Here is a 17,305-nt window from a genome sequence, read left to right as displayed (position 1 = left end):
ACCCCTCCAATGCTCCTCCTCCTGTTAGTTGTATTAAATAGCTCCTCTACCATCGCCTCTCCACTGAGTTCTTAGCCCGCACTGACAACATGCTGGTAACTCTCTGTGCTCTCATCACTGCTCTAACATGTAAAGAGTCTAAAATATACTGAAGAATAGACCCCATGCTATATTCAAATGTCAGTGTGTTTCTCATGACTCCATATCTTCTTGTTGTTTGCAGGTGTGAGCGGTGTGACGGTGCTGACACAGAAACCTCCTGTTTTATCAGTGAGGAAAGGAGAGACAGCCACCATGGACTGTAACCTGGGGACTGTTACTGGCAATGTTGCTGCCTGGCATAAACAGATTCCAGGAGGAAGTCCTCAGTATGTGCTGAGGATGTATCATGGCTGGAGTTCTCCAGACTATGGCTCTGGGTTCTCCTCTCCAAAATTCACATCCACTCATCAGTCAACAACAGATTATCGTTTGATCATCAAGAGTGTGGAGGAGGGAGACTCTGCAGTCTATCACTGTCAGACATGGGACAACTCTGTTGATAGCGGGGTATCACAGTGATTTACACTGTGACAAAAACCTCCTCACTATTACTTCTGCTTTTTGTGCACAAACTGCACCAAAGGCACACAATTAGTTCTTAAACATTGCTCTGTTAAATTTATTCATTGTATTTCTTTCATTTGCACTTTCACTTTAAATAAACAAAGCACCAAAATAAACACAAAATATTCACTCATAAAATCTCACACCATCAGCTTTTAATATTATTGTGGTGTAAAATATGTTTGATCAAAAACATTGTCAACAAATTAATTTTAAATCAGATTTCAAGCTGTAGCCTCTAGTTGCAGAGAGAAGAAGCATGTTAATGAGGTAGAAAGAGAATATCTTTACATTCTCTTTCTACCTTCACCTTGAATGAATTTCTCTGTGTTTGTGTATGTCTATTGTTTTTTCTTCTTTTTTTTTCTTTTTTTTTTCTTTTTTTAGATAATCAATGTATCTAATTTGTTGTTATGAAAGAGGAATATACTGCTTCACTGAGTGAATGGGTTAAATGCAGAGAGGAATTTCCCCATGGGGATCAATAGTACAAAGTATACATTATTATTATTATTATTATTATAAACCATATAATGTCATGTTATGGCTGTGACAGGCAGGATTACGACCCAAATGCAGGAGAAAAAAACTGAAATAAACACTGAGTTACTTTTTTGTGACTCATTTTAACGTTTATCACTGAGCGTATAAATAAGCAAGGAATTTCAATAATATGCACATTCATCTACAACAACACAAATGATCATACACACAATGCTAACAAACACAAAAATGTGTATGCTGCTGTATGTGATTTGTTTTAATAATATAAATTTGATGTATACTAGTCTATAGTGGTTAACTCTGATAACTGTTACATTCCAGCTGCAGTACATGTGGCAATAATCAGACTAAAAGGATAGTGTTTGTTACACAATGAGGTTGTGTAAAATAGATACATGTAAATGAAGAACTGTCAACTGTCAAGACAACGTTTTACATTGAAGTTTTAAATGCAGCTAAATTAAAGTTTAGTTGGTAATCAATCATAAACACCTGTGGGTAGAAAGAAAATGTAACGTGTGAGCATAAAGACATCAGTAATAAACATTTGTTTCTTTTACAACAACTTTTTTCAAGAGTAGTTTCTTATGACAAACATGAGTGTAAATGATGAATATGAATCAGAAACATGTGAAATGTGAAACTCCTCATAAATCATTTGATCTATGAATGAAAGTAATTTTGTTGAATCTCCTCCTCCTTTGGTTTCCTCTGTGTCTTTATAAGCTCCAGTATCTCTTCTCACAATCCCACTCACATCTCAGCTGAACAGTAAAGATCATTTACACCTCACACTGACAACATGCTGTGGACCCTCTGCACTCTCATCACTGCTCTAACATGTAAGATCTTCTTCTCATTCCTATTTTTTTTATTCCATATTTAGAGCTCAACTTTTACCTTCACTTTTTTCTGTGTTTCCTGGCAGATGTTGATGCAGTGATCGTGTTGACCCAGACACCTGCTGTCCACACAGTTTCTCCAGGTCAAGAAGTTGTTCTCAACTGCAACATAGAGAGATATGATGGGAATTATGTTAGATGGTATAAACATGTTCCTGGAGAGGCTCCTCAGTATGTTCTAAGATTTTATCATTCTGACAGCTCACTTGAATTTGGAACAGGATTCTCCTCAGACAGATTCAACTCTAAATCCTCATCAAACATTGATTACCAGTTCATTATCAAGCGAGCAGAGACAGGAGACTCTGCAGTGTATTACTGTCAGACATATGATGACTCTGCTTCTGCACCCGTATCACAGTGATTCAGGCTGTGACAAAAACCTCCTCATTAGTACTTCTGCTTTTTGAGACTCTGTAACTTACAGATTATAGATCCATCAAGAAAATTCTAAAGAAAACGCATCACCTTCAGATACTGTGTTTTTAAATACTGGATTTCTAGTTTTTGTTCTTTAATTAAAAATATAAAAAGGAAAACAGTGAAACAAATTCACAAATTATCAGATAAACCAAATTACATGTTCTCTCAATCAATTTGGTGCAGTTCTCACAGCAGAAAAGCCCACTGTGCATGCTTGTCTCAGAACAGTTAGGACACTTTTAATAACACAGACTCATCTGTGCAAAGGACACTTCAACAATGAAACTGTTTCACATTTGTCAAAACATCAACAGTCAGTCAATTATTTAAACTCTGTGATGAATGAATGTAAAACTTTGACTACACTACAGAGTCATCAAAATGTTTAGTTTTTGTTTTTCCTCAAAATATTACTGACCTTTGATAGAGTTCTGCAGAGAGTAAGCTTAATGTAGAACAAAAATGAAATGTGAAGAATGTCTTTGAAACTTTACATAACTGATGAAATGGAGAAGAGCAAAATAATACTCGTCAAACTCTATGCATGAGAAAACAGACAAAGAAAACACATAACAGTATAGTCCAGGTGGAAGTTTTCCACTTAAATAAAGCCTGCAGACGAGCGGTGAGCGGTAGCTAACATTCTTTAATCCAAACACACAAAGACAACAGACAACCAAGCTTGATGGAGCCCCACAAAACATACTTTATTATTGATGACTGATAAATAAAAAGAAAAAAAAGAATACAATACAGTTCTAGAATTGTGTTGAATGGGATTATTTTACAACAAACTATTGCCAATAAATGTAATTGTCATGGCAGGTTATGCCGGTTATGCCAGTGTGTTTGTTGAATGGACGCAAGTGAAGACACAAAGGGATATGGAACTCAGAGGTAAACAAAAGGCAAGCATTTTTTGTGGCTGATAACATGAACTCAAACGAAGGCAAACAGGGCCGAGAGCTAAATGAAAACCTAAACTGGAAGAATTGAAATAACTGAGACAGAGATGAGACAGAGGAACTATGAATGGACTAAGACAACTATGATATGGTAACTATGAATACCTGCAGGGAGGTAACACAGATGATCCGACAAAGACTGAAAGGACACACACAGACTAAATATAAAGAAGGGAGATTAGGGGAAGTGGAAACACGTGAGGAAACAGCTGACACAATAGACCAGGGGTAAATTGTTCTTATATAGCGCTTTTGTACTCTTTCTGAGCACTCAAAGCACTTTATACAACTAATTCATTCACCCATTCGCACAAGCACTTTCTTCTGAGCTCTTAAGTGCTAAGTATCTACCATTCATACACATTCACACTGCGATGGACGCATCGGAGAGCAACATGGGGTTAGTATCTTGCCCAAGGATATTTGGCATGCAGACTGGAGCAGCCTGGGATCGAACCACCAACCTTCTGGTTAGTGGCTGACCTGCTCTGCCACCTGAGGTACAGGTACACACCCAGGGGTGTCGAACTCCAGGACTCAAGGCCCGGTGGGTTAATTAAATGATTAGTTCATTACCAGCCCTGGAGAACTTCAAAACATGTTGAAGTTCTAGCCCCGTTCTAGCCAACTTACACTGGCTTCCTATTAAATATCGATTTGATTTTAAGATCTTGTTGTTTACTTATAAAATTCGAAATAATAGGGCGCCAAATTACTTAGCTGATCTCCTCTTTCAGTATAGCCCTTAGAGAGCACAAAGATCATCGGGTCAACTGCTCTTAGTGCAACCTAGATCTCAGCTGAAGACTAGAGGAGATCGTGCCTTTGCTGTTGCCGCACCCAAATTATGGAATAATCTTCCTCTTGACGTTTGCGTATCTGATTCTATTCAATCTTTTAAATCATGTCTAAAAACTTACTTGTTTAACCTAGCATCCGAGGCTAATTAGAGTGATTTTCATCCGGCTCTGCATTTAAATTATGTAATTATTTTATATCTGTAATTTATATTTTTTATTTTGTGATTTTCTGTGTTATGGTATTACTGGGAAGCACTTTGGTGTACTTTGGTCTTTAAATGTACTATACACATAATTTTGTTATAATTTGATATGATACATGTTAGAAATCACAGTAAAGCAAAATGTTTAAGTCATGTGTTTATTTGCAGATATTCAGAGAAACTGCTATTTTTCATATATCATAAAAGCATTGGCTATACAACATTTGTTTTACTTTTTTAGTGAGCAAGAATACACTTTCAAAGTAGCCACTAACATAAATTCAGAATGACTAACCTGAAATTGTTGCATTTTAGTAAGGTGTAGATATGAGAACATAATCAATGTGTAACCACATTTAACTGTTTTACTCTAAAGAAATGCTCTGAAAGTGCCTGTTTTTCCATATTTGTAGACTGGAGAGTATCATTACACAATTCTGCTTGAAAACTCAAAGGGAAAGGTGACACTCGTTTAAAACATCGGTTGTAAATTTGCAAATAAATCTTCACACTCAGTTAATGAAGCATCACATCTACTCCTCCCTCTCTTCCTGTCCAGGATACATCTGCAGGTCTCGGTATCTTTTATAACTTCATGCAAATGAAGTCGTGTCAGCTCTCTGTAACATTAGATGAGACTTTCCCTGACTATAAAATGTGATTTGTATTATTATATTTTCAGGCTGCATTTCACTATAATTTGGTAAATTAAAGGCAGTTTACCTCTTTGGTTTGGTCTTTGAACTTCTCATAATAAAATAAACTAAATGGAGTCCAGCTCTGTAACTAATCTTTACTGCAGCTCTACTCCTTTACAGTTCACTTGGTCTTCAGGAAGTCCCTGTATACTCTCTCCTCATGAGTATTGTTGTGCACCAGTAGGAACCCGGAATCCACTGGACCAGAGACACACACTCCTCCGCCGTACTGGAGGATTTGGAGTCCAGGTTTTTCTTCATGCTACCAGCTAAGACACTGACCATAACCAAATACAAAACTAGTTAAGAAACACTCAGAAAAAGTAAAAGGGGAAAATGCCAGTGACTTCCACGTGTAAAATCATTTGTTTTGATTGTTCTTTCACCATTGCCCGTGTTGTGCACCTGTTGTTGATTGCATTAAGACTAAAGCAGCTGAAATTGATTAACAATCTAACAAACCTCTGCTTCTTGACTGATCAGACCAGAAATTTAACATACTTGATGCGATACTCTTAAAAAGTGTTTCTTTAATTTTTTTGGAACAGCATATATTTTCTGTGCTTCCCTTTCACTGGATGTTCTTAATGGTTTTTCATAGTTTGGAAATTTTAAGCTGAAAACTTAATGTTTCTGTAAATAATGCTAATATCATTACTGTCATTTTCTAGACTTTCATACTTTTATGGCATTTATAGCTGTTAAACACTGTGTATTTTCAGACTGCAGCCTCTGTGCTCCTGTGCTGATTAACAACCCCCTCTGCTACTTAACTGCAGCTGGGGCTGATCAGCTATTGAGGCTCTCCCTCTATCAGGAGGTGACTCGGACTGGAGGAGAGAGCTGTGCTGGGAGAAAAAGCTGCAAAAGCAGTCTGATCAAGTTAGTGTGAAAGTAGTCAGTTTAGTGAGGTAAATATACAAGAACCTCAGACGGTTATGAATTCAAATTTAGCAAGAGTTACATCAAGGCATAGTTTTTGAATAAAGCACAAATATAACCAACTATAATCCTGCCTCACTTTAGATGTGGAGATAGTAACCATTATAAAATTCAAAATAACAATCAAACAAACAAACAAAAAAGAAATGAAAAAAGGGGAAAAAGAAGAAGAAAACATTACCAACATCAGTGTTTATGAAAATAATGTTAATAATACAGGTTAGAGAAAGGGGGACGAATCCAACGCTCCTCCTCCTGTCAGACTCTCTGAGTTTCAGTGATATATTTAATGGTTCACACCTCCTCTCCTCTACAGAAGGAGTCTAATCTCTTTCCAAAATACAAATCCATTCTCAACACACACTGACAACATGCTGGTGACTCTCTGTGCTCTCGTCACTGCTCTAACATGTAAAGGGTCTAAAATATACTGAAGACTAGACCTCATGTTACAGTTAAATGTCAGTGTGTTTCTCTTGACTCTGTCTTCTTGTTGTTTGCAGGTGTGAGTGGTGTGACGGTGCTGACACAGAAACCTCCTGTTTTATCAGTGAGGAAAGGACAGACAGCCACGATGGACTGTAACCTGGGGACTGTTACTAATAGTGAGGCGCGCTGGTATAAACAGATTCCAGGAGGAGTTCCTCAGTATGTGCTGAGGATGTATCATACCTGGAGTTCTCCAAGCTATGGTTCTGGGTTCTCTGCTCCAAAATTTACATCCACTCATCAGTCAACATCAGATTATCGTTTGATCATCAACAATGTGGAGGAGGGAGACTCTGCAGTCTATTACTGTAAGACGTGGGACAGCAATGCTGCTGTATCACAGTGATTTACACTGTGACAAAAACCTCCCCACTGATACTTCTGCTTTTTGATGCTCTTTTTTTCACATGCTGACAAAAGACCCATTCAACAAACTCAGTTTAAACCCACCACCTTCAAATAGTGTGTTTATTGTTATTTTTCATTTATTTTAATGTTCATCATTGAAAACTCAACAACTTCAGACAGTCTATTAATAAACACTGAATTTCTCTTTTTGATACATTTTAACTATCATCACTGAAAGTATATAATATCGAGGAATATGATGACCACCAAAAACACAAATTGCCATATATATGAACACAATTATGTGCATGTTTTTAAATAACAGCAATTTCACAAACAGTTGTCTAAAACTCTGATAACTGTCACATTCTAGCTGCAGTAAATGACATTAATCAACCCAAACGGATACTGATAAAGTTGCATAATAGTTTTAAAAATGTTTCATATGAAATAAAAATGCAGCTACATTGCATTTTATCTGTTGCTTCTCTTGTCACTACAATCGTTTTCACATCTCAGCTGAATAGTAAAGGATGTTTACACCTCACACTGACAACATGCTGGGGATTGTCTGCTCTCTCATCACTTCTCTAAAGTGTAAGATGTTCTTCTCATCTGTTTCATAGCCCATCTTTTTGGAGAAAGACATTTCACACATGTTCTTTATGTGTTTGCTGGCAGATGCTAATGCAGTGTTAGTGTTTATTCAGATACCTGCTGTCCACTCTAGGTAAAGAAGGTGTTGAATTATGTTAAATGGTCTAAACATTAGTTTCTTTTTTTATTATTCACATGGCACATGTAATTACAACAGCAATTGACCAAAGTGCTGTATAAAAATACAAAATAATTAGTACCAAACACCAAATGCCAAACAAATATCAAAAAACTCTCTTACTGTATTAAAAGCCAATGAATACAAAAGTGTTTTAATATGAGATTTAAAAAGATTGACAGTAGGAGCCTGTCTGATGTGTAAGGGTAGATCAGTGGTAGGCAACCCCAGGCCTCGAGTGCCAGTGTCCTGCAGGTTGTAGATGTGTCCATGATCCAATACGGCTGATTCAAATTGCTAAATTACATCCTCAACATGTGTTGAACTTCTCCAGAGGCTGGTAATGAACTAATCATTTGATTCAAGTGTGTTGACCCAGGGTGATATGTAAAATCTGCAGGACACCGACCCTCGAGGCCTGGAGTTGCCTACCACTGATGTAGATTATATCACAGTTTAGGTGTTACAACCCCAAACGCTTGATCACCTCTGTGAACCAGCCTCGACCTTGGTATGGTTAAAAGCAAAAGATTATTTGATCGACAAGATCTAGAGGGCACACAAGGCTGTAAGAGGTCAGACAAATACCCCGGAGCCTGTCAATTCAGGGCTTTGTAAGTCAACAATAAAATTTTAAAATCAATTCTGAAGTGAACAGCGAGCCAGTGAAGATAGGCAAGCACCGGAGAAATGTGTTCACGTCTATTGGTTCGGGTCAGAAGACGAGCTGCAGCATTTGTCAAAGTCAATGAGAAATGTCAATGTTGTTTTCCAATGAAGTTTTAATAAAGGTATTATTCCCTTTGTGCTTCTGGAGGCCTTGGCATAATTTTCCCATTTTTCTGATTTTATGCTTCAATTAGAATATATAGATTATGGTGCTAATTAAGAAACAAATGAAGAAAAAAGAAAAAAATATGATGATGTAACAGGGTGAAAGGAGGAGACACAGCTCCTCCTTTTGTTAGTTGTATTAAATGGCTCCTCCAGCACCTTTTCTTCAAATCAGTTCTTCGTTCACGTCAACATCATGCTGGTGACTCTCTGTGCTCTCATCACTGCTCTAACATGTAAACACTTTGAATTATATTGCACACATATATACTAATGTCTGTGTGTTTCTCTTGACTCCATGTCTTCTTGTTGTTTGCAGGTGTGAGTGGTGTGACAGTGGTTACACAGAAAACTGTGCTATCAGTGAGCAAAGGAGAGACAGCCACCATGGACTGTAACCTGGGGACTGTTACTAATGAACCTGCTTGGTGGTATAAACAGATTCCAGGAGGAGTTCCTCAGTATGTAGTGAGGTTTCGTCATGACTGGAGTTCTCAATACTATGGCTCTGGATTCTCTTCTCCAAAATTCACATGTACTCATCAGTCAACAACAGATTATCGTTTGATGATCAAAAATGTGGAGGAGGAAGACTCTGCAGTTTATTACTGTAAGACATGGGACACCTCTGTTAAGGAGTACGCATCACAGTGATTTACACTGTGACAAAAACTTCCTCACTATTACTTCTGCTTTTTGGGTACAAACTCAGTGCACCATATAAACAATTAGTTCTTAAACATTGCTCTTTTAAATGTATTTATTGTATTTCTTTATTTATTTCCACTTTCACTTTAAATAAACAAAGGACCAGAATATTCACATATTATTCACACATAAAACCTCACATCATCAGCTTTTAATGTTATTGTACTGTAAAACATGTTTGATGAAAAAACATTCTCAACATATTAACTGGTTAATCTGATTTCAAGCCACAGTACGAAGAAAAATGAGACCACACAAATCCTCTTTATATTACAGTTCAATAATTTCACTAATTCATGCTTCACTAAAATTCAGTCAAAAAAAAAAAACCAAGACTCAGATCAGATCAGCTAGTTGCAGAGATTTATTATTTTGAATCAGCTTTAGTTCATCAGAAGCATGTTAATGAGGTAGAAAGAGAATGTAAACATATACAGATAAGGTAATTTCCCTGTGTTTATTTCTATTGCTTTTTTTGTTTGTTGACGGAGGAAAACACAGGGCTTAAATACACAGGGAGTAACGAGGGGATCAGACAAATCTGGGAGAAATCACACAGGGACATGGAGGAAGCAAAACTGGAAATATTTACAAAGGATGCGAGACTATCAAAGTAAAAGACACAGATTTGACACGAAGATCCAACTGACAGCGAAGACAGAGCGAACATGGGTCACAGAGACAAGGGTAACTAACACTCACAGAGAGACATGACTGACTGGGGAGACACAGGAGATGAACGAACACAGAGACAAGGGTGACTCGACATGAAGCGGTGAACACAGGAACAGCACAGAGAAAACACAGCAGCAGAGACTAAACACAGGCTGAGATAAACACTAAGGGAGGGAGAACTAAGGTCACTGAAAACTTGAAAGGAAACCAAAATCATGAACAACAGTAATCAAAGAATATAAATCTAAAACCTGAAAGACAAATACTGAGTCGCAGACCCAGTACTGTGACATATACACTGATTAAGTCATTTATATTAGTTTTTGTAGAGCAAATTCAAAGAAAATGGTGATATCATTGAGTTTGAAACAATAATGCTCATATAATGGCAATGTTCACTGTATGAAATTATGAATTATTAATATCAGTAATTTAGTCTTTTATAAATAAAAGCTGTTTTGCTGAATCTCCTCCTCTTTCAGTTCTGCTTCTCTGTCTTTATAAGCTTCAGTATCTCTTCTCACTACATCCCCTCTCATCTTTCAGGATCAGTTTCTCCACCTACTATCATAGTGCTGGGGACCCTCTGTGCTCTCATCTCTGCTCTGACGTGTAAGACATTCTTTTTATTGATTTTAAAATCTGTATATTTTTAGGTAAATCTTTCACTCATTTTTTTTCTCGGTTTCTTGGCAGATGTTGATGCAGTGATCGTGTTGACCCAAACACCTGCTGTCCACACAGTTTCTTCAGGTCAACAAGCTGTTCTCAGCTGCAACATAGAGAGATATGATGGAATTATGTTAACTGGTATAAACAAGTTCCTGGAGGGGTTCCTCAGAATGGTCGAAGTTTTCACTATTCTGGCAGCTCACTTGAATTTGGAACAGGATTCTCCTCTGACGGATTCAACTCTAAATCCTCATCAAACATTGATTCCTAGTTCATGATTAATCAGGCAGAGACAGGAGACTCACAGTCTATTACTGTAAGATGGGACAACTCTGCTAACAGTGGAGTATCACAGGGATTCACACTGTGACAAAACCTCCACACTGATACTTCTGCTTTTTAAGACTCTTTCACAACCTGGTAAAAGACACCTCTAACAAACAAACCTTCAAATAGTGTGTTATTTGTTTGTTCATTTTTTTTAAAAAATATTTATCATTGAAATCATGAACAAAGAAAACTGGGGAAAATCCATATTCATCCATCCATCCATCCATTCGCTTCCGCTTATCCTTTTCAGGGTCGCGGGGGGCGCTGGAGCCTATCCCAGCTGTCAGTCAATAACTAGTCATATGCAAAATCATATACAAAAAGCAGACCTACATTTTATGCATGTACGTATAAGTAATATAAATTTAGACACCAGACTCAACTCTTAAATAGTTATAAACATAGATTCAGCATCATTAAATGTAAGAAAAGAAGAAAATGTGTGATGTGTGACAATAAGGACATTTGCATTTAAACTAAAACCATTCAAGGAACTGCCTGTAATGGTTCAAGTCTCTGATGGAGCTGATGGAGAGTTTTTAAATGAGGACAATTCACTTTACTTTGTAACAGGATTCTCCTCAGACTGACTAAATTCTGCATCATCATTAGATGTGGATTTAGAGTTAAAAGGAGGAGGGTAAGCATTGTACTGCACTGAAACATAGACTCTATTGAGTAGAACATAACACAATCATGAATACTGAGACAAAAAACAAACAAAACACAACTGAGTGACTGAGTTAACATTTCCAACCATTAATTGTAGAACAAAACAAATGAATACAAAAATGAATTTGAGTGTCAAAAACCAAAATGTTTTAGTAAACGCAAATTAGTCAGTCCTCTAATTGTTGTGTTTAACTCTCAAGATGTAGATGAGCGACACTGGTATTTGTTTTTGTGAATCAGGGGAACTATATCAAAACGCCTGTATCACAGTGATTTCATTTGTGAGAAATACCACAAAACTCATGTGGCTCAAGTTTGCAATGAAACAGGCGCCCACACAGTTCTAGTACTAAAATTATTCTTTTTTTTAACTCTTTATTCAGTTGTTTAATGTTCATAAATGGCGTAACATTTTATCAAATGTTCTTCTAATCCTAAACACTCCAGTTTCATGTGAATTTCCAGAGAAGTTCATACATTTCAAGGTTGTTGATTATGTAATTATAACAGGTAACTGTAAGGGTTAGCGGGATTCTGATCTTTTTTTTTTTTTTTGTCCAAACATAAAAACTGGTAATGGTAAAAGCATCAGTAATAAACCTGAAGGACATAGCAACCATCCATACATACATCTTCTTCCACTTATCCAGGGCCGGGTCTCAGGGGCAGCAGCCTAAGCAGAGGACCCCAGACCTCCTCCAGCTTCTCTGGGGGAACATCAAGGTGTTCTGAAGCCAGCCGAGAGATATGCATATCCGGGGTCTGCACCGGGGAATCCTCCCAGTCAGACATGCCTGGAACACCTCACCCAGGAGACATAGCAAACAATTTTTCATAATAAAATGCAGCAGCACAATCTTAAGGGAGCAGAGGGAGACATCACAATCACCAATATTTATTAATACAAAAGCAGAATTACCCTCCACTGAACATAAATTACCCAAACATCGCAAACTACGCAGATTTAGCTCCTCCTCCTGTCAGTCTCTCTGAGTTTCTGTCACATATTTAATGGCTCACACCTCCTCTCCTCCTACAGAAGCAGTGCCCTCTTTCTAGGTCACAGGTCTCAACACACAGTGACAACATGCTGGTGACTCTCTGTGCTCTCATCACTGCTCTAACATGTATGGAACCTCATTTATACTTCAGATTAGTAGTTATTTGTTGGATTCATATGTGCTTGTGTTTCTCTTGACTGCATGTCTTCATGTTGTTTGCAGGTGTGAGTGGTGTGACGGTGCTGACACAGAAACCTCCTGTTTTATCAGTGAGGAAAGGAGAGACAGCCGCCATGGACTGTAACCTGGGGACTATTGATAACACTGTCTATTGGTATAAACAGATTCCAGGAGGAGTTCCTCAGTTTGTGCTGTATTTTTATCATAGCTCTAGTTCTCCAAGCTATGGCTCTGGGTTCTCCTCTCCAAAATTCACATCCACTCATCAGTCAACAAAAGATTATCGTTTGATCATCAAAAATGTGGAGGAGGGAGACTCTGCAGTCTATTACTGTAAGACATGGGACAGCTCTGTGAGAGAGTACGTATCACAGTGATTTACACTGTGACAAAAACCTCCCCACTGATACTTCTGCTTTTTGATGCTCTTTTTTCACATGCTGACAAAAGACCCATTCAGCAAACTAAGTGTAAACCCACCACCTTCAAATAGTGTGTTTATTGTTATTTTTTATTTTAATGTTCATCAATGAAAACTCAACAACTTCAGACAGTCTGCTAATAAATACTGAATTACTTGTTTTGATATATTTTTACATTCATCACTGAAAGTATAAAATATCGAGGAGTATAATGACCACCAACAACACAAATTGCCATATATATGTACACAATTATGTGCATTTTAAATTATGTGCATCTAACACAATTAAACCTATTATGTGTGTGTCTTTTTAAATAACAGCAATTTGACAAACGGTTGTCTAAAACTCTGATAACTGTCACATTCTAGCTGCAGTAAATCACATTAATCAACCTAAACAGATACTGATAAAGTTGCATAATAGTTTTAAAAATGTTTCATATGAAATAAAAATGCAGCTAAATTGAATTTTATCTGTTGCTTCTCTTGTCACTACAATCGTTTTCACATCTCAGCTGAATATTAAAGGATATTTACACCTCACACTGACAACATGCTGGGGACTGTCTGCTCTCTCATCACTTCTCTAAAGTGTAAGACGTTCTTCTCATCTGTTTCATAGCCCATCGTTTTGGAGAAAGACATTTCACTCATGTTCTTTCTGTGTTTGTTGGCACATGTTAATGCAGCGGAAGTGTTTATCCAGATACCTGCTGTCCACAAGGTTTCTCCAGGTCAAGAAGTTGTTCTCAACTGCAATATGGTTCAATTATGTTGGATGGTCTAAACAATTTCCTGGAGGGGTTCCTCAGTTTTCATTCTGGCAGCTCACTTGGCGTTGGAACAGGTTTTCTGTCCCCAGAGGTGGGAAGTAACCAAGTACAAATACTTACTTACTGTACTTAAGTACAAAGTTTTCAACAAGATGTTCTCAAATGCAACATTGAGAGAGATGATAGGAATTCTATTAGCTGTATAAACAAGTTCCTAGAGAAGATCATCTGTATGTTTCTAAGATTTCTCCATTCTGACAGCTCAAAAGCTTTGAAACAAGATTCTCCTCAGAAAGATTCAACTCTACGTCCTCATCAAACATTAATTATCATTTAACTATCAAGTTCGCAGAAATAGAAGACACTGTACTTATCACAATGTGTTACAAACCTCTTGGCAGTACATATGCTTTCTTAGACTTATTCACAGTATAGTCCAATCAAGAAAATGCAGAGTAACATACAATCTCCAGATAATGTCTTATTAAACATTGGATTTTTTACCGTTAACCTGCTCAAATACAACATTAAAAAAGCTGAAAGCTTTTATGTCGGCTGGTACAAACAGGTTCCTGGTTCTTCTTCTCATTTCTGAGATTTCATCATTCTCACAGGTCAACTGCATTTTCAGCAGGATTCTCCTCAGACAGATTAATATCTAAATCCTGACCAAACACTGATTTTCAGGCTTTTATCAATCATGCAGAGACAGGAGACTCTGCAGTGAGTTCCTGTCAGACATGGGAACACTCTCCCAAGAAAGCTGGTTCATAGTGAAGCAGACTGTGGCCAAAATCTTATTGAGAGACAGTACAGCTCTGATTAATGCTGGCCAATAATGACGACTTTATTAAATCTTGCACAAAACAAGTGACATGAAGGAATAAACATGACTACACAGAGAAAGACACAGTTATAAAATACAAACAGATGAAGTGAATGAGATGTTGACATTACAAGTTGGTCTCTACAGGATGTTTCAGTTCCTCTCCCCTCATCAGTGACAGTCAGGAGGTTTTTGTACAGCCATGTATACAAACTGAATCACTGTGGTATTCGGACAAGGCACCAAGCTGATTGTGACAGGTAAGTACTTTTTAACTGATCATAAAACAAGAGAGATTTTGCAAAAACCTGCTGGTGACTACTTAGTTCAATATGTTTCTTGTTCAGCATCATTTTTATGATTTTGTACAATCTGAAATAGTTTCAGGTTGTCTCATGTACAGGAGACATGAATGACATGTTTAAAAAATGTGAAATGGTGTCAAACCAGTTCTATGAAAATGGTGTGAAATATGTTGTTTTCCTGTTCTTATTGCTTTTAATTTATGTTTAGGTTGGTATTTCAAAAACATACATAGGCCCATTTTCTCTTTCTTCAATAGTAGTTAACACTGTTACTAAAGTTCAAAATTACTTTGAAGTGATTAGAACTTTTCTTTGATATGAAAGAAAATTACCCACATTAGCTGACATGTTATGCAGAAATGTGTAGAATTAAATCAAAGACATCTTACATGGAAAATTAAACAGTGACTAATCATATTTTATACTGTAAAAATACAAAAAGAAATTCAAATGATATGTTGGATCCATATATTTTAGTTCATATTTTATACATTAGTTTTGTTTTCTTCTAACTTCATAACAATTGTTATATTTATTCCATATTGAGTCTTCTTGATTTCTTCTGGTTTTATGACCTCATGTCCAATTTCCTTCTTTCCTTTCATTTCTCTTTTTTTGTTTGTCCTTCATGTATTTTCAGACTCCAGCCTCCCTCCTCCTGTCCTGACAGTCTTCCCTCCGTCCAGTGCTGAGCTCCAGTCCGACACAGCTTCTCTGGTCTGTCTGTCCAGTCAGTCTGTGTCTTTTGCAGATGTGAGCTGGTTGGCTGCTGGGAGTCCAGTGAGCAGTGGGATCTCTACCAGCACTGCTGTTCAGAGATCAGACCAGACTTACCAAATCAGCAGCTCTCTGACCATCCAGACATCAGACTGGAACATGGATAAGGTTTATACATGTAAAGTGTCTTTGGGCTCACAGACTTCAGAGAAAACCATCAAGAAGTCAGAATGTCCCACTGAGTAGTCGAGGACCAGAATGTGCTTTTAAAATCTGCTTCTTTACTGCTTGTGCTGTTTGCTCATTACAGTCTTTACGTGTTAGAAATCAGAATAATGCAAAAGGTTTAAGTCATGTATTCATTAGCTGGTTTTCAACAAGTATTTTCAGGAATTCATGTTTTGCATTAAATTAATAAAAGCATTGATTTAAAAATGTGTTTTCTTGTGAATAAATGGGAAATTGTGCCACTGTTTTGCACTAACATAAATTTAAGGTGATTGAAATGAACTGTTACATTTTAGAGAGGGGCACACTGAGGAAAACAACACTCATAAGCACAAAATTTTCAATTTTCTTGCTCCCATAGTTAAAACACAAGTATATTCTGACATACAGACTAAGTAATATTTGACCACTAGAGAGCATCATTTAATATTTCTTCATGAGTAAGAGAGAAGGCAAGTGTTACTGGTTTAAAATGTTGGTTGTAGATTTGCAAATGTATCTTCACTCTCGGTTAGTGAAGCATCACCTCTCTGTGCTTCTGTTTCTTCGTTTCCAGGATGCACCTGCAGGTCTTAGTAACTCAAGTAAATGGCAAATAGGCTCCCTGTAAAATAAAATGGACCTGCTGTTTTTAATGGAAATGTTTCAGTTCATATCATTTGATCATTCAGAGACAGCTGAGCACTGTACGATGTTTGCCTAAACCTAACTTACTGTTAAAGAACATTAATGAAGTCCAGTTATGAAACTAAACCTTTCTGCATCTTTCTGCTGTCATTTATTGTTTTCCATTGAACATTAAAACCATTACATATAACCAGTCGGTAATATCTAACAAGAACAGAAGTTGAATGAAAAACACAAAACACTGTGCAGAAGACCCAGGACCATGACACATGAAGGCAATCCATTCCTTCCACTTTTGTGAAAAGGCGTCTCCTTTAGACCTTTGCAAGAAACCCATCCTCTCATAAAGATATCCTTTATATACACATTCTTTGAGCTATTTGTTTTGTAACCAACAATGAGCTTATTTTTTTTTACCACAACATCCTCTTTAATTACTCCAAGATACAGCATCATGGGATCTACAGGGATTTTGCCACCTATTTCCTTTCTTAGAGTTAAACATGTATCGTCCCAAAATATTTGGACTTTCATGTCCAAAGATTTTGTGAGTGGGTGTCATTCATGTGACCACATTGCCTCCTGCTGCTGTGACTCACATTGCTTTTAAGGTGAATGTAAGGAGTAATATTTTAAATTGAATACGGTACTTTATGGGCAGCCGATGCAAGCTAGCTA

General features: G+C 37.2%; 1 protein-coding gene across 6 annotated transcripts; it reads left to right on the top strand.

The window, feature by feature from the left end:
* Window positions 1–74: 74 nt before the first annotated feature.
* Window positions 75–16,154, top strand: LOC146633796 (immunoglobulin lambda-1 light chain-like). 6 transcript variants are annotated; one of them, XM_085352521.1, is made up of 5 exons: window positions 6,415–6,454; window positions 6,547–6,866; window positions 11,520–11,524; window positions 14,976–15,010; window positions 15,696–16,154. In XM_085352521.1, the coding sequence occupies exons 1-5, from the start codon at window positions 6,415–6,417 to the stop codon at window positions 16,016–16,018; spliced, it is 723 nt and encodes a 240-aa protein (XP_085208647.1). In that variant the 3' UTR covers window positions 16,019–16,154. The 6 variants fall into 6 exon arrangements, with proteins under 6 accessions (XP_085208645.1, XP_085208644.1, XP_085208647.1 ...); XM_085352522.1 differs by lacking the exons at window positions 6,415–6,454; window positions 6,547–6,866; window positions 11,520–11,524 and adding exons at window positions 8,686–8,725; window positions 10,569–10,668; window positions 12,867–13,092 and having other exon boundaries at window positions 14,977–15,010; XM_085352519.1 differs by lacking the exons at window positions 6,415–6,454; window positions 6,547–6,866; window positions 11,520–11,524 and adding exons at window positions 75–129; window positions 224–548.
* The last annotated feature ends 1,151 nt before the right edge of the window (window positions 16,155–17,305 follow it).

This window comes from Diplotaxodon limnothrissa, linkage group LG4, assembly GCF_057381915.1.
Source record: "Diplotaxodon limnothrissa isolate DT_005_m linkage group LG4, D_limnothrissa_male_GT1.1, whole genome shotgun sequence".
Lineage (NCBI taxonomy): Eukaryota > Metazoa > Chordata > Actinopteri > Cichliformes > Cichlidae > Diplotaxodon > Diplotaxodon limnothrissa.
Note: the sequence above shows the minus strand (reverse complement) of the source record. Positions and strands in the feature narration are given on the sequence as shown.

Bases quoted from the DNA above. Each gene is read 5' to 3' on its own strand.
- LOC146633796 (XM_085352519.1), top strand. From the start codon at position 90: ATGCTGGTAACTCTCTGTGCTCTCATCACTGCTCTAACAT. The intron at 549-14,975 runs GGTATCACAGTG...CTGAATCACTGT, and splicing joins GACAACTCTGTTGATAGCGG to GGTATTCGGACAAGGCACCA. The intron at 15,011-15,695 runs GTAAGTACTTTT...ATGTATTTTCAG, and splicing joins CACCAAGCTGATTGTGACAG to ACTCCAGCCTCCCTCCTCCT.